This window comes from Canis lupus, chromosome 19 (assembly GCF_048164855.1).
Source record: "Canis lupus baileyi chromosome 19, mCanLup2.hap1, whole genome shotgun sequence".
NCBI lineage: Eukaryota > Metazoa > Chordata > Mammalia > Carnivora > Canidae > Canis > Canis lupus.
Window position 1 is genome coordinate 10,449,532 of NC_132856.1, and position 26,219 is coordinate 10,475,750.

Below are 26,219 nucleotides of genomic sequence, written 5' to 3' on the forward strand. Positions count from 1 at the left end.
AGACCTCGGAGCTCCAGGAGGACAGGGATTTTTTATTTTTAAATGTGTGTGCTTATTTTGATCATTGCTGTATCCTTGTATCCACAACAATGCCTGACCTATAGTAAGCTTTCCATAAATATTTGTTGAAAGAATGAATTAAAAAGCCCTTAAAGAGAGCCTGTTTTACTGGTGAGGAAACTGAGACTCAGTGAGTTACTGATTTGCCTAAACCTCCAAGAGACACTGAGGCAGCTGGGTGTTTCCAGCATGCCTGCTTTCAACAGCTTTGCAAAGCTGCATGTCTGAAATGCCTGGCATTGTCCCTGCCAGCCCGCAATTGCTCAACAAATATTAATGAGCTTGCCTACATGGGTCAGCCTCTCTCCTCTGTTAGACAATCCCTATAGAGTAACAAACTGTCACATAGCCATTACTTTGAGAAATTAAATTAAATTGCAAGGTACAAAGAAAAGGTGAACCTTTTGGAGTTATTGGAAGAAAAATTCCTAACCCGACTGTTAATGGAGTTTGCAGGGGCCTCCCAGGCCTTTCCCACCCGATTCTTTTTCCTGCTGCTTCCCCTTTTGTGAGCATTTCTTCCCCTTTTTGCTTGCAGTGAGTTCTCTTCTCCTGTAGGCTACAATGTGTCAGTTGTTATAAAATCCGGGAGGTGGAGCTTGGTGACGAGGTGGGTGGGGGAGCGCTCAGCCAGCCCTGCAGGGCGAGCAGTCCAGCCCTGGTTCACCCGAAGCTTAAACCTTGCAGCAGGAGAACTTCCATCTCGCTCTCCTGGCTTTGATCCTCACTGTACATCAGACCCGAGGCGCCGAAGGGAGGGAGGATGCGAGATGACTGGCCCTTTGGCAACCTGACCATCTCCTTAGCAGAGCTTTTGAAAGCCAGCCGGGGACTGACTGCGCGACCGCGACCAAGGAGGCGCCGCGCCTCTCGTGGATGTGTGTGTGTGTGTGTGTGGGTGGGTGGGTGAGCGGGTGTGAGTGAGTGAATGTGTGTGTATGTGTGCGTGTAGATCACGACTGTGTGTGTGTGTCCGGATGAGTGTAAGAGTGCACGCGTGAGTGTGTTTGTGTGCATGTGTGTGTGATTGCTCTTGGTTATTATTTCTGCGGAAGAAACATCTTGAAAATCTGGGACAGGTTACTGTGTTCCTAGGGTGGGAGTTCTTCTTTTGCAAGAGGAGCTGACCAGACCAAGCTCCTAGAGACATTTTTGTTTTTTTCCCCCCCGGAGAGTAAAGAGAATTTTCCTCCCGGAACGAGAGGGATTTCCCCCCCCTGGTTCTGCAGCCTTGTAAAAGAGATTAGCCCCTAAACCTGTGAAATCGACTAGAGCCTGTGATTACCAGGGCTTGAGAGAGGACTCGGGAAGAAAAAGAGAAATAAATCAAAAGCCTGTCAGTGCCTTTGGCCACGTTGGAAGATGTCATCTCAAACTAAGTTCAAGAAAGACAAAGAGATCATTGCCGAATATGAAGCCCAAATAAAAGGTGAGAAGAGGGCTGGGGAGTCATGCTTCCCCTCCCCTTTCCTTTTTCTCTTGCTTTGGCTTTCTTTTACCCTTTTCCTCCCTGCCATCACGAAATGTTGTTATGCATCAATAATCTTATTGTGAGTAGAAACAGTGGCAGCCGCACAAGTCCAGACTGGTTTCAACTGCAGAGAGCGCTGGCGCTGGCTGTATGGATTATAGAACGGGCAGCAATCACTGCATTGCAGGTGTGTGAGGAGGATCCTACGCCCGGCTTTAGGAGTGTCGCGGATACTCCATCATCTTGGCGGTGACATGTCACTCTAAGGCCATTTTGACAGTCACTGCCTCCTCCCCCCTTCCATGCTGAAAGCCCCCGAATATGGTTTTTTACGATCTGCATTTATTTTTCTTTCTTCTTCTTGGTTTTTGTCATTGCTTTCCCTTGCCTCTTTCTCTGGGCTGGAAGCCACATACATGTGCACAGGGAAGCAGCATCCCTGGGCTGCAATTCTTTGTCAGTGTTTCTCTGCTGGCCTGGGTTGCCATGGATTAACTGTTATAGGGCATATCGATCCGAAGTAATGCAGGCATTTAGGCATAAAGAGGGAGCTCGGTGAAGAAAATGTATTCTCTCACAGTGTGCAGCCCCAATCACCGGCCATCCGCTGGTGAGCGTGTGGGGTCATCAGCCCTCATTCAAAGCCAACAGCTTAGTGTGCCCTTTCGGCTGGTAGGAGGCTGGTAGGAGCTGCCTGGCTGCCGTAGTGCCTGCGGAAGCCTGCCAGCAGGGTGAGATGACCTCTGGCTGCGCGTTCCAGCTCTGCTGCCATGGGGTGCACGCTCCTCTTAGAAGCTGCTCCCCTAACCCTCACTAGCAAGGCAAGATAAGAAACCAGACACAATCAGATAAATGCAGGCGGAGTCCTCATTCACGCCAGACTGGGGTTCTCCCACCTTCATGAGTTTTAGGCTCAGCTTTGGCAAGGAAAACCTAAAAGCACCATGCTCCCCGCTTTCCCTGAGGATGTACCCCGAGGGAAGCCTGGGCCTGCGCCTCTCAGTGTCTGGTCTCTTTCTGGTTGCGGATCTCCTTGCTGCGACACAGGGTGTGTTGTGGTCTTCCATGCAAAGGCTGAAGACGGAAGATGTCTTCAGGGCATATTGATGCCTGCCCTTGAGGCTCTGGGTGGACTGTTTGAGCAAGTTGGTCATTTGGGGCCCCTGGGGGACCTGAGACCGCCACACCTGCTTTTAGGTGCTGCTGCAGCTCCGGACTCGGTGACCCAGGAAGTCGGGTCGCCTCCCCAGGAGCAGCGGGAGGCCGGCATCCACAGCTGCTGCACACGCTTCAGATGCTTGGGAACCTTTGGGAGGGGAGCAGCCATCAGGGGAGGGCTTTGTTTTTTTTCCAGTCTCGCCAAACGTCTTTTGCCTTTTAGTTCTGGTCAGACCCGGCATGCTAATCACCTCTGGGTAAACCCTAGGGCAAAATAAGCAGAAAACCCTTCTCCAGTGTTCAGTTCAGTATGGAAAACAGTGACTTAGACGATGTTTCAGCCTTGCTGAGAATTTAGGAGCAAGCCCTTTAGTGGTTAGAGATTTGAATTCACCCGACTGCTCCAATACAAAAGCCCAGGTTCAGTCTTTTGCATACACACTTTTTAGCGAGTTTGTATTTTGTAAGATGAATGTTAGCTGATTATTATTGTTCTTTTTAACTGAGGTTCCCCCAAAAATGCCACAACAGAGAAGGGGATGTTCAGTTTTGGACATTTTGGGGGTTTTCATTAGCATTGTCATGGTAGAAAATAACATTTGTATTTTGGATTTTTGGATTTTTGGATTACGACTACCACTGGGCCTGTGTGAACTTTGCTTGGGGATCAATTAAGCATTTATTCCTCTGGCTGGTTCTTTTTTTTTTTAAATACTTTTTTGCCTTTCACTTTTATTTTAACAACTACTCAGCAAGTCCAAGGTAACACATGTCAGCAGGAAATTTGTCCAGATGATCTTGTCTCTTCCAGACGCTAAAGGTCTCTACATTCTGGTTAAAGCTGTTGAATTTTATTCCTTTAGAACTGATACCCACAAGCCTTAGGTCAGGATTGTTGCTGTGCCCAAAACCGTCTGGAATCTTTTCTTTCAAAATTCTGTTTATTATCCTCCTAATTACTGATGTACATACAGGGCTCTACACTTTCTTTGGCTCACTCCCAAACGGCACTACTCTCAGCCTGCACAATGTATGGAAAGGGTTCGTGTGAGCTCTGATATAGACATGAGCAAACGGAGGCCTGATGGGTTGGAATGACTTGCCCAAGGTCACAAGGCTGGAAATGTGAAGGCAGCAGATCTTGTTTCCCAAGACATCGTCTGCCTGAAGCTGCCCCTTGAAGGATTGATGTCAGTAGCAGATGGCGGTTTTGTGGTGGGGACTGGCTGCCTCTTGATGGGGCTCCATTGTTTACTCTCTTACTTTTATTCCTTGCCTTTGTTGCTTTGCCTCTGAAGAGCGTTTGACCAATCACCAAAAATAACGCCTGATGCCAGTTTCCTTTCTCCCTGGAAAACATTTCGCCAGTTTGGTGCAAACACTTCACTTACTTAGATTTTGTCCTCTGTGAGTTGAGGGAGGCGAAGTTTTTGGTTTTTAAAAATGGTACTGAGTTCTTTGTTGACTTATTATTCTCTTTTATCTCTTTTTCAAGAATTTTTTGACCTAAGGAGAAGGTTTTAAAACTGTTTTTTTTTTTCCTATTGTAAAAAATTTCAGATCCATGCCTTCTCTTGCCTCATCCAATACTTGAATCCCTTGGATTATGTATTTGCAACATAGTAGTATATCACGTGCTTGTACATTTCCAGTGATGGGGAACGCATCACTCCCCACGCCTACATAGTCTACCTATGGATAGCTCTGGCTGTTGTAAGTGGTTTGTATGTCCACCTATTTATTCTGTAGTATCCTCCCCTTGGGATTTCATAGCACAAGACAGATACTTCTTCCCCATGACTGCCCATTGGATGTTTGGAGATTCTGATCATAGCCCCTGGACTATGATTATCCTCATTTGCTCATGCAAGATGCTTATCTGCTGCTTAATCATCTTTGCTCTCCTTTGGATTTACTGTGTGCTGGGTTGCAAACTCCAGTGCCTTTGGGTGCTTGGCAGATAGAATAAAAGAGTGAAGCTGGCCAAGTAAGATGACTTGCGATAGTTGGTCCACCACCTCATGGAGGGCAATAGAAGAAAGGGTGGTGGTGATTATGGTAGGCTTGAGATCATGTGTCCCGTCCATATGGAAAGTCACTACTTGTGTTCAGCCTATTGTTGCCATTTAGGAATGTAGACTTAACTAGATCTTTCAATTTCTCAGCAGATGCCAGAGATCTAGATGAGAGCTTTATGCTATTAACGATATTTTGCCAAGGTACACTGGCGGGGTCCATTAGTAGAACCTGAGACACTTGATCTTGTGGGGTCATGAGTTCAATCAAGCCCCATGTTCATTATAGATATTACTTACAAAAATTTAAAAAGTTTTGTGACCCTTGATCTTAGGGTTGTGAATTCGAGCCCCACACTGGGTATGAAGATTGCTTAAAAATAAAATCTTAGGGGGCACCTGGGTGGCTCAGTGATTGAGTGTCAGCCTTTGGCTCAGGTTGTGATCCTGGGGTCCTGGGATCAAGTCCCGCATTGGGCTCCCTGCAGGGAGCCTGCTTCTCCCCCTGCCTATGTCTCTGCCTCTCTTTTATTTATTTAAAGATAAATAAAATCTTTAAAAAAAGATATTTTACCAAATAGACCTTCAAAAGATCATACTATCAAAGATCTTCTTCAAGAGTGGCACTAAATTTTATATAAAGGTCTCTGGATGTGGTCAGAGAAAGAAAATAATTATCACCTCTTTTATGCTGAATGTTTAATGCTTCTTAATATAGCCCAAGGGTTGAATTAGCCCTTTCACTGCCCACCTTCTCATTGTACCATATTTATTATACCTGTCATATTTTTCCAATCCACTAGGGTAAGAGTTTTGTCAGAGAGAAGAAAATGATATGAATTTAGTAGGACTTGTTTTGGTGACCCTGTCCTGGCTCCGAATGGACTCTCTCTTCTGTCTAAGGTGCCTACAAGTGTCTCTTTATGAATTTGTTCAAGAACTTTGTTTGAGAGTGACATCACATTCTCTAGTCTGGAAATGGCACGTTATAGCTTCTTTCCCCTTTTGAAAATCGCAATAACATTTGCTGATCTCCAGAGTTTTGGCATCTATCCTATTTTTCACAATTCCCTCAAAGATTGCTGATAGTGTTTGATAATCTTATTTGCCAGAGTTCTCAGTATCCTGGGCTCTAATTCACCTTGCTGTCAGACATAATGATCTGTTCTTCTTTCATTCAGAGTTCCCATTTCCATTGCAACCTAATAGAACATTGAAATAGAAACACAATGACTGACTTTGGTGTTTTGTTTTTTAATTATACATCCATAGTCATTTTAGGCCATCTTTTTAATAGCAAAAGTCCAGAGTTTGGGGGAAGAAGAGCAGATTTTGAAGAAGATCACAGAGAAGTACTTATTTACTCATTCATTTATATATTCATTCACTAAACATTGATTATCTACTTTGTTCTTGGTCTTGTGCTGGGTGTTGTGAGTGATAACAGAATATATGATACATTCTTGACTTTCTAAGAGTTTTCTTGAAATACAGTGATAAAATCAGTGAAGGAAATTAAAAAAAACTCAGAACACAAAAACTTTCAACTGAGCACCAGAATGAGTTTAGTCTTAAAGAGATGATGCCGTTGAATGAGTGAGTAGTGGGGACTGTGGCTGATTAGTGAGCTCACCTAGAGGAGTCAGCTGCTGCTCAGCTCATCCTTGCTGCCAGGCAGGATGTAAACCCAAAGTTATCAGTTCTTTCAGTGTTTCAAGGGCATCTGAATTTTAAAACAAAATGTTCTGATTTTTATTTAAATTTTTAAAAAATTTAAAAATTCTACAAAACAAAATGTTTTGATTTTTATTTAAATTTAAAAATTTTTTTAAATTTTTTATTTAAAATTTTTAAAATTTAGAAATTAAAAATATTTTAAAAATTGGGCTATCTTTTTAATTTTTGAGCTGTAAGAGTTCTTTTTTGAGTTGAGGGATGGGGTGGATGGGTGGTTCAGTCAGTTAAGTGTCCAACTCAGGTCATGATCTCAGGGTCATGAGATGGAGCCCTGCATGGGACTCAGTGGGGCTTGGTGCTGCTCAGTGCAGAGTCTGCTTAAGTTTTTCTCTCTCCCTCTCCCTTTGCCCTTCCTTTTGCTCATGTGTACGCTCTCTCTCTCTCTCAGTAAATAAACAAAATCTTAATATGTTTTTTTTTTTTTTAAAGATTTTGTTTATTCATTCATGAAAGACACAGAGAGAGAGAGAGGCAGAGACACAGGCAGAGGGAGAAGCAGGCTCCATGCAGGAAGCCCGATGTGGGACTCGATCCCCAGACCCCAGGATCACACCCTGAGCCAAAGGCAGATGCTCAACCGCTGAGCCACCCAGGTGTCCCTAAATAAACAAAATCTTAAAAAACAAAAGGGAGGATAGTTGATGCACAATGTTAGTTTCATGTATACAACATAGTGATCCCACAACTCTATATGTTACACTATGCTAAGTTCACAGGTGTAGCTACCATCGGTCACTATACACTATTACAATACTGTGGACTATATTCCCTATGCTGTGCCTTTCATCTCTGTGATTTATTAATTCCATAACTGGAAGCCTGCATCTCCCACTTCCCTTCACTGATTTCCCTCATCTCTCCACCCCCTCCCTCTGACAACCATCAGTTTGTTCTTTGTATTTATGGGTCTGTTTCTACTTTTGTTTGCTCATTTGTTTTGTTTTTAAGACTCCACACATAAATTAGATCATTACGGTATTTGTCTTTCTCTGACTTACTTAGCATAATAGCCTCTAGGTCTGTCCATGTTGTTACAAATGGCAAGATCTTATTCTTTTTTATGGCTGAGTAATATTCCATCATATATGTGTGTGTATGTGTATATACGTATATATCACATCATATATACATATATATATCACATCTTCTTTATCCATTCATCTATCTATCTATCTATCTATCTATCTATCTATTAATCAGATTTGTGTTTTTGTTTTCTTTGGGTAAATGCCCAGCAGCGGGATTACTGGGTCATACCGTGTTTCTATTTTAAAGATTTTATTTATTTATTCATAGAGACAGAGAGAGAGAGCGAGGCAGAGACACAGGCAGAGGGAGAAGCAGGCTCCATGCAGGGAGCCCGATGTGGGACCCGATCCCGGGTCTCCAGAATCATGCTCTGGGCCAAAGGCAGGCGCCAAACCGCTGAGCCACCCAGGGATCCCCCAGTGTTTCTATTTTAAGTTTTTGAGGAACCGATATGATGTATTCCACAGTGGCTGCACCAATTTACGTTACCATCAACAGTGCCCAAAGGTTCATTTTTGGAGCTATAATAGTTCTTTATTTTAAATACACGTCCCTTTGCAGATATATGATTTGCAAATATTTTCCCCCATTCTGTGGGTTATCCTTTTCCTTTTTTTCATGGTGCCCTTTGAAGCACAAAAGTATTTAATTTTTATGAAGTTTAGATTATCTATTTATTCTCATGCTTTTCATGTCAGATCTAGGTCTCTTTTGCCAAGTCCAAGGCCATGATGAAAATCTCTTGATTTTTAATGTAGCTCAAATTTTTAAGAAACGCTATGCTACCTGAACAAACCCATCAGTAAGACAGTGTTAGCTTATGGCCCAGCACTTTGCAACTTCTGGCCTACAAGTTGAAGGTGATGGAGCCTCAGCCAGTTTTCTTGTTTTATCTTCAGCTGTTTTCTCTATAATAAGCCTGTGCTCCAATAATCACATGAAACCAATCCTTGTCTGTGAATCTTTCATACTTCTTCCCACCTCCAAATCTTTCCCCATTTGTGCCTTTGTTTTGTTTAAAATATCCCCCCCCACCCACCTTTCTTTGTCTGGCCAATTGCTGACCATCCTTCAATGCCTGCCCAAATAATACCTGCTTCTACAATATCTTCCTAATAACTCTCCTAGGCAGATTTAGTGGTTCCCTCACACCTGCCTTCCCCCTCCCCATATTCTGAGCCTTATTATCCTATATTACAATCTTGTGATCAATTCTTTGGCCATGAACTCTTGAGGCCAGAAATGCTCATGGTCATTTTGTTTTTCCAATGTGGTGGGCACAAGATAGGTTGAGAGAGTGACTGTTAAGTTACTAATAAGAAATTTTACTTTTATGACTTTTAGCTAACAGTTATTTGCTTTGACATGTATCTTAGTCTGCTATAACAAAATACCATGAAAGAGGAGGCTTAAACAATAGACATTTATTTCTCACAGTTCTGGAGGCTGGAAGTCCAAGATTAAGGTACCAACAGATTTGGTTTCTGGTTTTGTAGGTGGCTGCCCTGTCAGTGTATGTTCACATGGCCTTTGCTCAGTGTGTAGAGAGAGAGAGCTGTCTGTCTTCCTCTTCATATAAGGGCACTAATCCCATCACAAGGGCCCCAACTTCTTGACCTTCTACTAAATCGAGTTATCTCCCCAAAGCCTCATCTACCTCTAAATACCATCACATTGGGGATTAAGGCTTCAACATATGAATTTGGAGGGGGAGACACAAACACTCAACTTATGAGTGTTTTTTGTTCATTGAAAGTGGGGGTTTTATTGAGAAAGGAAATACTCTCCAAAGTTTGCTGAAGTTCCTTGTTTGTCCCTGATAGTGGAGATTTGGTGGTGGCTGATGTGTTGAAAGCCAAGGTGATGTTTGATGAGGTGATGTTTGCCACAGTCATGGTGGAGCGTGCATTCTAGACTCTTTCCATTTTGGGGATCTCAGTGGATCTGTGGATCTGTATTGGCTGTTTTTGTAGTTGTCAACCACCAGAGTTTGTTAGAGACAACCTTTCCTTTCTAGAAACTTCTCTCATTCATTCATTCATTCATTCACTTACTCATTCATCAGTGGCCATTACAAGTCATGCTTCAAGCTATATAACTATTTAGCAGTGGGAGGTAATTAACTTTTATTTAGCTCCAGGTCTCAGTCATATATAACAGTATCTCATTTTGTGATCTCAATAATTCTCTGAGGTAGTGATTATTATTCCCATTTTATTGATTAAAAGCTCTAATGTTCAGAGAAGTAAAATAAATTATGACATTGCATAGAAAACAGTGGCAGAGCTAGGGTTTAAGTGGAACCTTCCTGACTTCCAGCTGTATGGGTAGGCTGGAAGCCACATCCCAAGGTAATGTGGCTCTAAAACCCACGGGTTCCTTTATTGTCTGGGATGGGTCTTAATCTTTGACTTCCTACCCTTTCTAAAACTGCAACTCCCCCCCCCTTTTGTTTTTTTGAATATTTTGTTTATTTATTCATGAAAGACACAGTAAGAGAGACAAAGACATAGGCAGAGGGAGAAGCAGACTCCCTCTGGGACTGATATGGGACTAGCCGCCCTGAGCCAAAGGCAGACGCTCAACTGCTGAGCCACCCAGGCATCCCTGTAACTCCTCTTCTAATCCAACTTTTCCTAGTGCTCACTGGACTCCACCTGGCTGTGTCAGATCCCTTCACACGCATATCGCGTGCCCTCCCCCCCACCCCCCCACGCCATGGAGTCACCTTTGGCAAAGTGCCCACTGGAGTATTCCTGTAGACTTGACTGAGGCTATCACATCTGCCTCTGTCAAACCTGGAAATATGGAACCGGAAATCTGAGTTGTCTTCTAGTCCAGGTCTCCAATTTCTCCACCCTCCACCCACCCCAGATGTGGAAACTGATGTTCAGAGAAGGGTTCTGGCTTGTAGATACTTGTAGACCATAGTTCCAGGAGGAGGAAAGCTCTCTCTGCTAGGCCCATTGCTGTAGGCTTGTGCCTGGCCTCTAGTTGGTGATCAATAAATATATGGAGTTGAATTGCTCTGGTGGGTGGTACAAGCTCAAGTGCTGGTGGTTGCCTGGGAGGCAGAGCTGAGTGGTACCTTGGAGAGCAGGATGAAGCAAGGATGTAATAGGGTAAGGATAGGAAGGGATGTTAGGCTAGGTCAGAAATTGGGTCCTTTCCTTGTTGTTGCCGGGAGGGGACAGGGGTTGACTTCCTCAAGATGCTGAGTTTCAGAACCTCTGGCCTAATACAGGACCCAGCAAGTCGTGTCCTGGGCTTCATTTCACTTGTAAATGATTCATTCCTGATGCTTATTGATGTTTATAAAATATCTTGGCTGGCCAGGAGTGGGATTTTTGGCTCTGTTTTCTTAATTTGTTTAATCATTAGGCCAATTTATGTTTGGAGTAGTGTTCCCTGAAATGTATCCCATAAAATTGGATGTAAAGAGGCATTAGGTGGGAAAAATAGTTCTGTGGTGAAAATGAGTCTTGGAAGTTCTAACATAAACTAAGTTAAATAGGTTTGTTTCCCGCAGGACTTCTGGGAACCTCGAATGTGTTAAGTACGAAGTGCCAAGAAGGGGCCATGGACTTTTCTCAAACTTGTTCAATCTTGTAGACATTTTTCATGGAGTGTTTCATAAGACTTTATTCCTGATATTACATTTGGAAAATATTAGACTACACGATTTGTGGATTATCCTGATTCTTTCTTTTCTTCACCAGTTCCCTAATTTTTATACTTTTCTAAGAGGGCAGTTTGAAGAGGGGAAGAAGTAAAACAAATGTGTATCTAGCTCAGCTAAGTGATATTGATGCGGTGTTTTGAGGTCACTTAGAAAATGTGGGTTTTGACATCTCCAATTACAGAGCGCTCAACCATTGATTTAAATGGTAATTTGGCGACAGCTTGCCCTGATCAATATGCGTGGTGTGTGGCCGTCTGCGTGTGACAGGGAGGGGATGCTCTCAGCTCCAGTGTTCAAGGTGCCTTGAGTGGACCTCAGCACTGCCCCTGGGATTGTACAATCGATACCAGGGGACGGTGGTGCAGAGGAACTTGTTGAAGCCCATAGCCTGTGCGCCTCAATGAACAGATCTCAGCCACAAATCCAAGTGTATGAGAAATGTGTTTTTCTGTAACTTGATTTCCACTTCTCATCTCCCTCTTCTGCTGGGGGTGGCAGAAATAAATATAAGTCAATTTGGGGTTTCCCCTCTACCCTTTAGTGTTGTGCCCCAAGGTCCAGGAGACTGAGGCAGTGCCAAGGGACATCTGTTGTGGTTTATCATCAATCTGCTTTGGCAACTGAGATAGCTTCCTTCCCTTTAGGTCTTCCGTGGCCTGCCCATGCCAGTCATCCTTCCTCTTTGCTCCCTGTCTCCAGACTCCTTCCTGTGTCCCTCTCTTCATGCCTTCCATACTGTTTGCAAGCACCAGGAGTCATCCTGGTGCTCACATACCATGCTGAGTTGTGGGGGACTCTGGACATTTGTCTCAGGCCTGTCTTTTTTTTTTTCTTTTTTATTCATGAGAGAAGGAGAGAGAGAGGCAGAGATTGAGGCAGAGAGAGAAGCAGGCTCTATGCAGGGAGCCCAATGTGGGACTTGATCTGGGGACCGCGGAATCACGCCCTGAACCAAAGACAGATGCTCAACAGCTGAGCCACCCAAGGGTCCCTATCTTAAGCCTGTCTTGCTGAACCCTGCTCTTGCTTCTCCTCCAGTGCTTCTCTAGAGCTGTCTGGCTGAGGAAGCAGCCCAGCTCCTCTCTGTTCTCAGATTCTCCAAGTCTACATGGGAGTTCCTTTGTCACCCTCTTCCCCTTGGCTTGCTTGGGGTGAGGCACGGTGCAGGCTGTTTTCCTATAGATCCATAAAATCTACATACACTTTCCTTTACTGACCCCTGGAATCTTTATCTAGGTATAGATTAGGGGTGGTATCCTGGCTCTTTGTCACCCCGACAGACATTCCCTCAAAGCTATTGTCCATAATCTACATTCTTTCTATTCTCCCTGAGGGGTAGGCTTTTGAAAGTCAAAAGCCAAGAATTGATTCTCTCTGTATTATCCCTGAGGCAATGAACATAGAATGCCTTCCTTGCCTGAATCTGGTTCAGAAGCCCTTAAAGAAATATGGAAGAAAAACCTTCAATATTTCAAGATATTAATTGTAGTGAATCTCCTTTCTTTGCCACCTGCACCATCCTGGCCCAGACCCCTGTCACCTCTTGCTGGGACCATGACAACATTCTTCTAACTCAGGGTTTCTCAGTCTCTACACTACTGACATTTGGAGTTTGATTAGTTTTTGTTGTAGGGGCTGTCCTGACCTCTACCCACTTGATGTCTGTAGCACCCATTTCCCTCTCTCAAGCTGTGACAACCAAAAATATCTCCACACATTGCTGATTGTTCCCTGGAAGGGGTGGGGGGTGTGTGGCGGCAAAACGGGCCTAGTTGAAAGCCAGTGACCTAACTGGTCTCCCTGCTTTTTCTCTTATTCTTATAGCCTGTTCTCTGCACAGTGGCCAGCAGTACTCCTTACACAATTTAAATCTAACTATAGGGCAGCCCGGGTGGCTCAGTGGTTTAGCGCCGCCTTCAGCCCAGGGTATGATCCTGGAGTCCCGGGATTGAGCCCCACGTCAGGCTCCCTGCATGGAGCCTGCTTCTCCCTCTGCCTGTGTCTCTGCCTCTCTCTCTCTCTCTCTCTGTGTCTCTCATGAATAAATAAATAAAATCTTAAAAAAAAAAAAAATCTAACTATGTTACTCTCTGGTTCCAGACCCTTCAGTAGCATCTCATTGGGTAAGAGTCAAATCCAGGGGTACCTGGGTGGCTCAGTCGGTTAAGCACTTGACTCTTGATTTTGGTTCAGGTCATGATCTCAGGGTCCTGCGATCAGGCCCTGTGTCAGGCCCCCTGTTCAGGCCCTGATTTGGGCTCCTGCTTTGGCCCCATGCTCAGCATGACATCTGCTTGGAATTCTCTCTGTCCCTCTCCTTCTATCCCTCCCCTTGCTCACTCTCTCTCTCAATAAATAAAATCTTAGGGGTGCCGGGGTGGCTCAGTTAGTTAAGTGTCTGCCTCTGGTGAGGTCATGATCCCGGGGTTTTGGGATCGAGCCCTGCATGGAGCCTGCTTCTCCCCCTTCTTGTGTGTGCATGTTTACTTTATCTCTCTCTGTCAAATAAAATTTTAAAAATCTTTTAAGAAATCATAAAAAGAAAAAAAGTTGAATCCAAACCCCTTGCTAGGCTTAAGCCATATTCTGCCCACCTTGGCCACCTTACGTCTCCACAGTCCAAGCTTATAACCCACTTTGGGCCTTTGCACATAGCTTTTACCTCTCTTTAGAATCCTTTTCCCCTGGATTGTCACATGGCTAGCTCCTTCTTGGTATTCAGCTTTCAGCCCTCATGTCACTTCCTGACCACCCAACCTTAAATAGCCATGAAGTAACTAGTAGATTAACTGACTTGAATTCTCAGCAGAGCACTTATGGCTATATGATATTTTCCCTTCTTTATTTATTTCTTCTCTTTACCAGAATTGAAAGTCTCTGAGAATGAGACTTTTGTTTCTGTTGTCCATTTGTGTTTTGTTAGCTCTTGGAACAGACCTTGGTATATAATAGGTGATCAAAATATTTGTTGAATGAATAAATGAACATATATTTCCTTTTGATGGACTTTGCACATAAGCACATGTGGGTGTTCTGTTTCAGGGCACATGAGATTGTACCGGGAATTGCAGTTCAGAGGAACATAATGAAACAGATTTAGGCTTTCCCCAAACCCTGACAGAAAGGTAATTCAGGAAGATAAAGAATCCAAAGAATAGATAATTGTGTCTATGCAGGGCTGTCCAAGTCATTAGAGGGAATGAGGTAGAGGGACCATGTGGCCACTTGCAGGGATACTGCAGGGAATCCAATATTTTCTGTTAATTGAGTTCTTAGTATGTGTCTGATATGGGGACACAAAAATGAATAAAATATAGTCCTATCTCTGTCTTGATGGATTCACAGTTTTCTAGGAAAGATAGTTACAAAACTAGACTAGTTGATTATAATAAATATAATAAGTACTGGGATAGTGCTAGAACCACATACACATTGGGAATTGAGAATGAGAGTGACAGCTTTGCCTGGGAGAGCTGGAGAAGTTCTTATAGAAGAAAGCACTTTTGAGTAGGCTTTTGAAGGATGGATAAGAAGCTCAGCTGGTGGCAGAAGCCATGTCATGAGAGAGAAAAGCATGTGCAAAGGTATGGGGTTATGCAGGAGCCTGGGTACTTGGGAAATGGTGAGAAGTTCGATGTGGCTGAAGTACAGAGTAGATGGAATGGAGTAGGGGTTGGGGATGGGATCAGAAAGGAGGAGAGCTTGAAGTTCCTTTCTAACCATTAGGTCCTATGAATCTTTGATCTTGGAGATGGAGGACGAGAGTCTTATTTTTTTTATTACCTTCCCCCCCTTTTGATTATGGATATAATATATGCTTGTTATTTTAACAGTTTCTAAAATACAGAAAAATATAAAAAAGAAAAAAATCTAGAAGCCACTTCCTGAGTTACCACTATAAACATTCCATGTATTATTACCTTCCAGACTTTATATCTGTCTACCAAATCTGTTTTATTCATGTATTCATATATATATATGTGTATATATATATATATATATATATATATATATATGACAAAAAATGGGATCATAGATCTTCAATGAAAAGTCATAAAAATAAAGCTGATGGACAAATCACCCTAGGCCTAGAGCTTAAACTGGATAGAGTATGGCCTAAAAATATACAGACTTTGTCAAGTAAGAACATTAATCAATAAGCATGACCTTCCACATGTTTTGATGGTCCTTTAGAACAGGGGATTGGTTTGTTGGAAACCATTCTATTGTGATGATTGGCTTGTGTTGCCATTTCTGTCCCACTGGATTTTTTTTTTTTTTTCGTCCCACTGGATTTGTATACGATTGGGGTGCACTGAGTTGACTCATTACGAACTGCCCCTGACATCCATCCTAACCACTTGCAGTTAAAGTTTTCCCCCTTCCCAGTCCCCTAGACTCTCACTTCCCTGTTGGTACCCAAGCAGCAGTTCCCTGCCTTTGGCAGGAAGTATTAAGAGGAGAGTGTTGTCTAGGACAAAGAATTTAGCCTCAGCAGCATGTTGCCCTTCCCTGCTGGTACCTTTCCTTTGGTCTACCTATCCTCGTTCTTTACCAGTGTCCCTGGTCATCTGTAGTACTTTTGAGATTCCTGATTGCTGATCTGCTTCCGACAGTGACAACCTGTTTTTCCCCTTGCTTCTGATGGTTGGTGGGAATATTTCAGAATATAGTTTATTTTAGACTAGTAAGTTTTCCAACTCTTTGTCAGACAGGAAGGCCTGGATTCCTATAGGTGGGTAGAGCTCTCCCTCAGCGATTGGAGCACAGACAGCTCTGTAGGGGCACCTTCCATAGCTTAGAGTGCCTTAAAAGGAGCAAGAGAGACACAGACGGAATGACATGAGAGGATCCTTACCAATGAAACACCTGAGCCACCTTCAGGGACATTAAAGAGTAAGTGTCACTTCTCTAATTTTGTGTGTATTAAAGAATGCAAACTGAGCAACATGGCTGCTGTCCAGCTGTTGTCTTCGTAGGGCATTTATAAACAGATTGGCTATTACATTATTTTTTATTTTACAGTGTCTTTATTTTTATCAGTGGCCTCTCCAGACAGTAAGTTTTGGATTTCTCAAAGATACAACCTCTTGAGGAAACTGAGGCAGCACAACAGTTACCTCCTGGCTTCTGACACCTGGTAACTGATAACTCCTTGACCTTCTACCCCAGCCTTTTGGGCTCCTGACCTTTTGCTTGGTTGTGGTCTTTGAAGTTTATTAGTCCTTTGACCCTCAGCTAATACAGGGCTTTAGTCTTGGCCTGACCCTCCTGCCTAAGCCCCACCTTGAGTATCTCTGCCTTGTCCGATCTCATATTTGGCATAATATTACCATCAATACTCTGTGCCGAAAGTGGCAAAGGCCCCACTGCTCTTTGCCAGAAACATGCAATTGTTGTGCTATCGGGAATATTGGGAAAGAAATGTTGAGAATGTGGTGAGGTAGTTCACTAACAAATATTTATTGAGCTCCTATTATATTCCCTGTCCTCATAGACTTTATAATTCTGTGCGGAAGAGATTTTTAGCTTGTGGTGATAAAAATGTTGAGTGTTATGAGGGGGTGGTATGGAGTTGTTGGGGGAACCTACAGCAAATGGATGCAAGTAGTTGAAAATGTTGTAGGTGAAGGACGCCTGAGTGGCTCAGCGGTTGAGCGTCTGCCTTTGGCTCAGGGCGTGATCCCAGTCCTGGGATTGAGTCCCACATTGGGCTCCTTGTGAGGATCCTGCTTCTCCCTCTGCCTGTGTCTCTGACTCTCTGTGTGTGTCTCTCATGAATAAATAAAATTAAAAAAAAAAAGAAAGAAAATGTTGTAGGTGATTTCTGATACTGATCTGTAAAACTGAACCATACTGGCCAAGCTTATCTCACCACCATCATTTCCTGAGCTATTTAGAATCTAGACAGAACCATCTTTCCATTTAGAGAAGAGTCAGAGGCCATGAAAATATTGAAGGAGTTAGGAAGTGGTACTTCTAAGAGAAACATACAGCTCCTGGTATAAAAGACAAAAATGGTTCCAGAAAAGGAATTTTGTAGTAGTTAAACTCAAGATGGTAAATACAATTGTGGGATAAGTGCTATTAAGGGGAAATTAAAGCCAGGGATCTACTGAAGAGGGCTGAAATCCATCCTGGTTGAACAAGTTATGCTAAAGTCACAGAAGGGGGTTGAGTCGAGAATATGGACTTGAAAGGAGGCAGGGGACCATGCTCTGGATGGAATCACACACACTTGGGTCTGAATTTTGCCTTCTGGCTTATCAGCTGAATGACAGTGGGTAAGTCTTTTCTTATTCAAGAAAGAGAGAAAAATAGGGATAATATGTTACCAATTTCCTTATTTGGAAAATGGGGCTAATACTACCTCACTTTGTGTGTGTGTGTGTGTGTGTGTATGAAAGAGAGAGAGAGAATTAGTTGAAGTAACACACATCAGAATTTCTTTTTTTTTAAGTTTTTTAAAAAAAATTTTATTTATTTATGATAGTCACAGAGAGAGAGAGAGAGAGAGGCAGAGACACAGGCAGAGGGAGGAGCAGGCTCCATGCACCGGGAGCCCGACGTGGGATTTGATCCCGGGTCTCCAGGATCGCGCCCTGGGCCAAAGGCAGGCGCTAAACCGCTGCGCCACCCAGGGATCCCCCACATCAGAATTTCTAGTACACTTCTTGGTACACAGGAACATTTACTGAACAATGAAAATGTTAGCAAAACCTGTTAAGAGGGTTACCAGCACTTAGAGCCCTGGACAGTGAACCTAAGGCCACAGATGACGTACTTAACAAGTGGAGCTGGTTGGAAAGGAGAGGAGAATGGGGCAATATTAGAAAACTGTGAATACGGGCCGAGTTGCCAGCATGGGTAGCTGGGAAAGGAAGGTGGGAAAGTAAGTCTTGGATGTGATGCTTTCTTGGACTACTGCAGTATTTTTCCCAGTGTGGCTCCTGGGCTATCTGCATCAGAATCATGAGGGAGGAACTGATAACAAACTCAGATTCTGGGGACTCACCCGAGGCCTATTCAATCAGAACCTCTGGGGGATGGGGCCTGGGAACCTACATTTTTTAAGTGCCCCAGGATTTATGAACTTGAAATACTTGGACCTGAGCTGTAATAAACTCATCAATTTGACTGTCATTGTATCCTTTTTTTTGAAGGCAAAAGAACATGTAGTAATTATGTAGACTACATGAGTGAGAAGAAAACCCCTGAACTCCCAGTGTGTATGTATATGCGTGTATGTGTGTATGTGCATAATACAATCTTGGCTTTTTTTTTTTTAATAAAAAAATGTGTGTTTTTTATGTATTGGGTGTGTATAAAAAGAGTCTGATAATTCTTACTGATTTGTAATGCTGTTTACTTTTGGGGAGTAGGAAAAGAATGTAGGTCAGAGATGAGGGCAGGACAGTAGTGACAGGATGGTCGAAGGGAGACCTTGTTCCCTTATATTCTTTCATATTGATTGATTTTTAAATTAATGAGCATGATTACTTTTCTAATTAAAAAGCCGACAAAGTTGACAATAAGAAAGGAATTTACTGCCAAAATTTCCTGCTGTGGATGATGCTCAGACATCAGCTGAACCCTAGAAAGAGGGAAAGAAAAGAAGAGACACTTGCAGCAACAGATAGTTAAGTAATGCTTAACTTCTTGTGGTGCTCATTATATATTGAAAGAATGATGGCTGAAATGAAATATATACTACTTTAGTGGGTGATTCCCCAGTGGAAGCAGAAGATGTTTCTCCCTGTTCTGTCAAAATTCTAAGAGATGAGGATGGGGTGGAGTAGTCAAGCCCAACGACTTAATTTATTGGGTTTAAATCAGGAGCCATTGAATCCGGGGTTTAGAGTTTGTAAGACCTGATTTTCCATCTCTGATCTGTCTTTTGGCAAGGCATGACTCTATTTTGTATCCTTGCTTCCTCACCTGTGAAATGAGGGTGTTATCTACTTTAAAGGCTAGCTGCTCTGAGGATCAAATGAGGTGGTGTGTGAGAAAGTAAACTCTGGAGTGCTGCAGAAATGTTAATTATTTCTATTTTTGCCTAGCTCCTCCCTTGGAGCTGCTGCTATTACCGTGGGGTTGTTTATGTGTCTGTCTCTCTGTGAGCTCATTGAATGCAGGGGCCTTGCTTTATTCATTCTCGAATTCTTGTGCTCAGTGCCTGCCACACAGGAGGCCTTCAAAGCAAGTTCTGGAATAGTTATCAAGGATAGAAAAATACATGCACAGTTAGGTTTAGGCTTATGAAAATATTAAGATGCTCTTTCAGGAAGCACTGCCTTCTACTTCTATTTAAAATAATTAAAAAAAGATTCACCCAAGTCTACAACAGAAATGATATTGCCAGGAGAAAGAAAAGAGCTTCATTAAAGAAAATTTAATTGCCCAGTTTTCTAAAGAGACAGAGCCACATCCCTCCATCCTCATTACTGTCAAATGCAGGACTGTTGGTTCCAAGGAGGGCAAGAAGAATGAAAAGAGATTGTGAAAAGGCAAATCCTGATACTCCTGAAGAAAAGTCTCCCAAGAAACAAAATGCCCTCTGGATCACCAGTTTCCTTTATTGTTTGTCAGAGCCCGGGAATAAGCCTTCTCTGGGCAACTTAGACAAAGGCCCTCTTTGGCCTCTACCCCAGACCTTGGCCAGTAAACCACAAAGTCCCTTATTTCCCCTGGAAGTGGGAAGACTTCCAGTTGCTTGACAAAACTGGAAGGATTATCTGAGGCTCAACTTGGGGGCTCCAGTACCCCTAAGACCTGGATAATTATCATCTGAATGGGCATGGGGAGGACTGGAGCCAAGTCTAGAAAAAAGAACCCTGAGTTAGACCTACAGTTAGGAAAGAGGGGCCTCATCTCTCGGTTTTGGTCCTATGGACCATTTTCCTGCATAGCTACAGATCTGCAATTTCTTCTCTATTTTCCTATACCAATTAAGCCTGAGGGCACCATTAGATGGGTTTATAATTGTCCAATCCAGTGCCAATGATTGCATGGGCGTTGTCAGCCTAGGTGAAGTCTCCAGTGGTCTGCTAAAAGGCGCTACTCTGTTCAGTGTTTTAATTGAGTATTTGGATGAAGATGTGAGTGTGTCCATCCACTTTGAGAATGCCAGGACAGCAGGCTTGGTAATTGGGAGCATGGTTATTGCTACTGAACTGCCCAAGATTCGTAGCTCAGCTTTGCTGCTTTCTAACTGTGTGACTTTGGACAAGTCTTTTCATCTCTTTAAGACTCAATGTCCTCATATGTAGAGTGGAGATAATAGTCCTATCTCAAAAAGTAATCCAGAGGATTAAATGAGATAAAGCATGTAAAGCTTTCTGCACAGTGCTTGGCACATAGTAAGGACCCCGTCCGTCAGTGTTAGCTATTAATACTTGTAGCTGTAAGAATCATACTGCTCTAGAATCCAGTAGATTGTGTTCAGATTCTAGCTCTGCCGTTTATGAGTCGTGGGCAAATTGTTTAACCTTTCTGAGGCTCGGTGATCTGGACTTCTGCAGACTAGGAATAGTAATGCCCACCTTGGGCATGTCTATAAAGCATTTAGGCCAGAACAGACACATAGTAGTTGTTCCATAAACAGTGGGTGATCATTAGGAGAAATAGCACCTCCTGTGGTGAATAAAACCAGGAAGCAGAGAGATCTTAATACAATAGGATGAGGGACAGACTCTAAAAATGTGAAGTTTAATCTATAAGAGAAGACCACCAACTCTTCAAGAGAAGCTCAACTTTTTTTTTTGTTGTTGTTTTTTTTTGCCTGTTGAGCCCTGAGAGTTTCTCCTATGAATAGATAGAAATATGAATAGGGGTGAGAACAAATTGGCATTTAGTTAGGATGCTATACCTTGGACTCTGACCCCATCCTGTCTTTTGTCCAGGTAGCTCTTGGCCCCTCCCCAAGAGGCTCCAGAGGGAAATATACAGTCGAGGTCACTGACCAGGCAATGAACACCAAAGCTCCTGCTCAGTACCCCTAGTGCTAAGCTGTTCTTCCCTAGAGAACTCATTTAGCCTAGGTGGGTTAGGCATTCAGGCCTCCCTTGCAAGTCCATACTTGAATCCTGACTCTGTTGCTTCAGAGTAACCAAAACTGACCTGAAGCTCAAACCTCTGACCCCTTCGTTTTAGGGACCAGCCTAGATAATTCCTCTGACTCCTCTCAGAGATGCTACTAGGCCTAACTTGCCATAAGGGAGAAGACAAGAGTCAGAAGTCTGGACCCACCTAGACTTGACCTTTGACCTCCTTGGAAGTACCTCTGGCAATTTTGGTCCATGAAGGTATCCTAACACCTGGCCAGTCCATAATGTTACCTTTCCTTTAGGGTGGATTTCCATGCCCTTCATCTTGACCCTGGCTTAGGAAGAGTGAATAGAGTTGGCCTTCAGCTCCCTGAAGGTCATGATCCCCCCCGCCCCCCGACCTTTCTTCTAATGCCCCCAAGAGCTTAACAGCCAAGCTTATGATCAACTCAGGGTGTGGCTCTCTCCTTCTGCAGAAGACATCAATGGAGAATCTGTGACATCCACTCGGCATCCTCAGTTCTCCATAGTGTGCTTGCTCAGCCCTCAAGGGTTTAAGAATGCCTCTTTGATGTCCCTCTCCTTTTCCAGATGTGTAAAAGCAGCTCAACACAACTTGAAAAATTCAATGTAGTTTTCTAACCAACACTGTTCACCAGGCAGGAGGTGGTCTGCAGGCCAGTGATGTATTCTGTTGAGATGTACTGTAGAGTTGGGCAACTTCATATACACATCTGTATTTTTCACTTTTACAAATTAGGTGATCTGGCTGCACTGGGCCCCCATTCCCACATGGTAATAAATCTGGCAGAGCTGAGTCTCAGCCCCCATTTTTTTTTTTTTTAAGATTTTATTTATTTATTCATGAGAGTCACAGAGGAGAGAGAGAGGCAGAGGGAGAAGCAGGCTTCATGCGGGGAACCTGATGTGGGACTCGATCCCCAGACTCCAGGATCACGCCCTGGGTGGAAGGCAGATGTTCAACTGCTGAACCACCCAGGCGTCCCTCAGCCTCTATTTTAAATTGAGGCATGCATACTTGAGTCCCTGCTGCTTCCTGGGCAGGAGCTCTTGGGTCCTCATGCACCCTTATCTCCCCTCTGCTATTTCATTTACCTAAGCTTCCTGACTTCTCCAGGCATTTAGCTTTGCCACTCCTGGATAAGGCCAAGATATTCTATCTTGTCTCAATTATGCTCATCAGATGGGGTTGTACAATGAAAAGTGAAGGACAGCAGGACAAATAATTCAATATCTATGATATAAAAAAGCCTCCAACTTGCCATCATCCTTTCAGGTTCGTAATAGAGACTCCCTGTAATTATTTAAGTATATCCTTCTTCACTTCTCCTCAAGGGTGAGTTTGACATTGGAGTCAAGGACAAGACATTTTCCCCTGAGAAATGCTGCTCTGTGTGCCCCTGACCCATCCTTCAGAGGAGTTGTGGGAAAGATGGAGGGAAGGACCCTTCAGCTGCTGGAGGCCATTAAAGATCCTGTGATGTGGTGGATGGTGTCCTTAGTTACCTCAGTAGTAGTCACTACAACACGTTAAAAAAAAAAAAAAAGATTTATTTATTTGAGAGAGAGAGAACACAGGCCACTGTGAGTGGAAGAGGGGCAGAGAGGGAGAGAGAGTGGGGAGGGGGGAATCTCCAGCAGACTCCCCACTGAGTGTGGAGTTGACGGGGCTCAATCTCACTCACAACCCTGAGATCATGACCTGAGCCAAAATCAAGAGTCTGACGCTTAACTGAGCCACCAGGCAGCCCTACAACACATTTTTAATAGTTAAAAATCCCTCAATGTAAGTAAATAGTTTTAACATCAAAGCATAGTCCACTTAAAGAGATTCTGTTCAAACACCATGGTCTCAGAATTCCCTATTGGACTCCAAAATCAGACAGACCTAGGACTGAGTTCCAGCTTCATTACTTATTAATTGTTTAACCTTGGGCAAATCATCTCACCTTTCAACCTCTCAGTTTTTGTCTCCTTAAAATGGGCACCTTATTGGGTTCTCGTGAAGATTACGTGAGATAATCCATACTTGGTATGTAACCCAGTGTCTGGAACATGGGAAACACTCAGTAATGCTCTCTATCATTCTTACTCTGATTTGGAGGGCTTAATTTGCTCCAGGAGTGAAATTTAGAACATTTAGAGCAGAACTGTCAGCTTGGATGCAAACTTAGACACAAGTGGTTTGTCCTTCGGAACACAGAAGTGAATTAGTTTCCAACATTTAAAAATTAAGGGGCACCTGGCTGGCTCAGTCAGTAGAACATGCAACTCTTGATCTCAGGTCATGAGTTCAAGCCCCATGTTGGGTGTAGAACTTACTTAAAAATATATATACTAAAAATCAAGAAAGTTTGGACAAAAAAGGAGAGTTCACATAAAAACCCCAGATTTTTGTCATTTCTTGTGCTAGGGGCAGATCTAGGCATATTGGGTCCTCATTCTCAGAGAGAGGCAAAAATCAGTTGTCCTCTTCAAATGGGGTATGGGCTCCACTTGCTCCAGAGCCTGCCTGACCCACTTCACTCATTTTTGTTGTCTGCTTGATTCCTAGGGGCATTTGAGGTTTTTGATCTAATGGAATGGACCAACCTCCATTCCTCCTTCCTCATTATGGAGGATTCAGTTGACTCTCCATAAATATTATTTACAGCAACCAGGCTTTGGAGAAGGTAGACAGCAGGTTGTATTTACTGGCAAATGCCCCAGTGCCATCTGTGTTATTGATTAAGTGCAGAGCCATCAGCTTCACCAATTCATGGGCAGAGGTAGGGTCAAGGTCCTCTTAAAAGTACCTGGGAAATTAACAAAGATTTGTACCTGTGAAAAGATGCCCACCTCATCACAAGATGTAGGTGGGCTGAAATTTAATAAGGAAAAAAGTGTAAAGTCTTGCCCTTATGTCTAAAAACCCAGCTGGCCTAGTACAGACTAGGGAGAGATGAGCTTAGCAGCAACGCTTGTAAAAAAGACTTAAGGTTCTAGTTGACAATAAGTTTGGTGTGAGTCATGGGGAGGCAGCTGCCAAAAACCTAATCTGATTTTGGGCTGGGTTTATAAGAAGACTAGTGTCTGGAAGACCTTTCTAACAATTAGAACTGTCTTGAAGGGACAGCCAGGCAGTCTCAGAAAGCCTTCATCTCCCTAGCATAGGAGGAATTTGAGGCTGGGGTGATATGCCTCAGGAAAAGACGGTCAGAGTAGGGATTTAGGCATCAGAGGGAGATTTGTTCAAGGTGACAGATAAGGTCTCGGTGAACCTTGTGATTCTGTTTTCTGCAGCCCACTGGAAGAAGATAATTTTCATAATAAAAGTAAAAATCTTGCTTTTTGATAGAAGAGAGCAGATATGTTGAAGAGGCTGATTGGATGCCATTTTGATCTGACTCTGTCAAAATGGAAATGTGAACTTCCAGTTCCTACCTCGTTAATTTGGACACAGATGTCACTGGGCCTTCTTCATCCCTAAACCTCATCTCACCTGCAACCCTATCCCTGACCCCCGGCCTCATTTCTCAGAGATAGAGGGGGGCTGAGAGAGGGAAGGATCTGTTTTGCACATTACTGGTAATTTGTTTAAGCTGGACTTTTATGCAGAGCTTGCAAACTGATGGTGTACAGGCCAAATCCAGTCCTCAGATGTGTTTGATTTGGCCTGCACTGTGTCTTTGAAAAATGCGATTTAGATGCCAGCATGTAAAAATGAGGAGATTTCACATAAAATCTGGATTTCTAGCACCTTTTTAAAAAAAAGTCAGAAGGTCTGGCAGCCTGGGTCTGAGTTCCCGCGTGACAGCACCAGCTGGAGCTGAGCACCCGTAGCTCTCCTTTGATAGGACTTGAGCTCACTTGGCCACTGTTGTTTCCTTAACCTCCTCTGCTTTACTAGTTCACTTGCTGTACCTGGTCCCTCTAGGTACCTAGAGTTATCACTCCCTGGTATAATGGTGGTGGTTTTCCTCTTTAAAAAAAAAGACCCAAAAATGTCATCGAACTTTATTTTCATTATATAAAAGTCACTGATTAATTTTCTGCAAAGTTGGAGGGAGTATCATGTTTGGGATGAGTCTGACTTAAAATATAGCCTTGGTGGCAGATCTGGAATATACTTTCTAGGAGGTGTGTCTAGGGGGACCTCAAAGAGAGACAGGCGTCATCAGAGCAGCTGGGACCAAGGGGGAAATTTTACTGTGTCTCAGGAAAGACTTGCTATAGGTGTCAAGACAATGTGGACCAAGAAGGCAAACAGTACCAACATGAGCATCAAATTGAAAGTATTCTCCTGAAGCTAACTCTATACGGTATGTTGTTTCAAGATAAGGAGAAGAGATTGATTTATTTATTTAAGCCTGACTAATACATTAGATAATGGTTTGTTTTCAAGACCACATCAAAATGCCCTGCGCTGTCGGAGACATCTTTAGGATGCAGTTACAGACTCTGCTCGTTCATCTTCCTGACAGTGGGGCTGGCAGCTGGGGGCCCATGGTGTAGGGTGGGGGATGTGGTGGAGGGAGCAGAGTTGCCTTTATAGTTGCTCCTAATACGTATCTGTGGCTCACAGAATACCACAAGTCCCCAGTTGGTTTTCTTTCTTTCTTTTTTTTTTTTAAGCTCCAGTTCTTGCATCTAGTGAACATGCCCAGCTATTCTTTTGGACTGCTCCAAGGCTTCTGATGGTTTTTCTTACTTTGACCCAAATCTTCATCCTTGTAACATCTCCACTGTGGGCCTGTTCTGGAGCCGTGCGGAACAATGGCTGCTGCTTCCACAGCACAGCCCTGCCGATATTTGCAGACAGCAGTCTCCTCTGTTCTGTGAACCGGCGGCTATCCTTGAGGAGAGGGAGTGGGGGCGGGTAGGGCACAGAGAGACCAGGAGGATTTACTAGAGATGGTATTGCCTTCAGGTGGGTCTTGAGCTTGGCGAATTCTGCTTGGGAAGCCCCGAGTTTCACACGAAGCACCATCTTCTCCACAGGCTCCTTGTGCCAGCCTCTG

At 43.5% G+C, this 26,219-nt stretch overlaps 1 protein-coding gene across 6 annotated transcripts in view; it reads left to right on the plus strand.

The window, feature by feature from the left end:
- Window positions 1-680: 680 nt before the first annotated feature.
- Window positions 681-26,219, plus strand: part of SRGAP3 (SLIT-ROBO Rho GTPase activating protein 3) — a 252,785-nt gene continuing 227,246 nt past the window's right edge. For all 6 annotated transcript variants that reach the window (XR_012011608.1, XM_072785280.1, XM_072785281.1 and 3 more), the window contains exon 1: window positions 681-1,489. Coding sequence is in view for 5 of the 6 variants with exons in the window: in XM_072785280.1 (XP_072641381.1) it covers window positions 1,423-1,489 (67 nt within the window). In the remaining variant the exon portion in view is untranslated. The remainder of the gene's footprint in view (window positions 1,490-26,219) is intronic.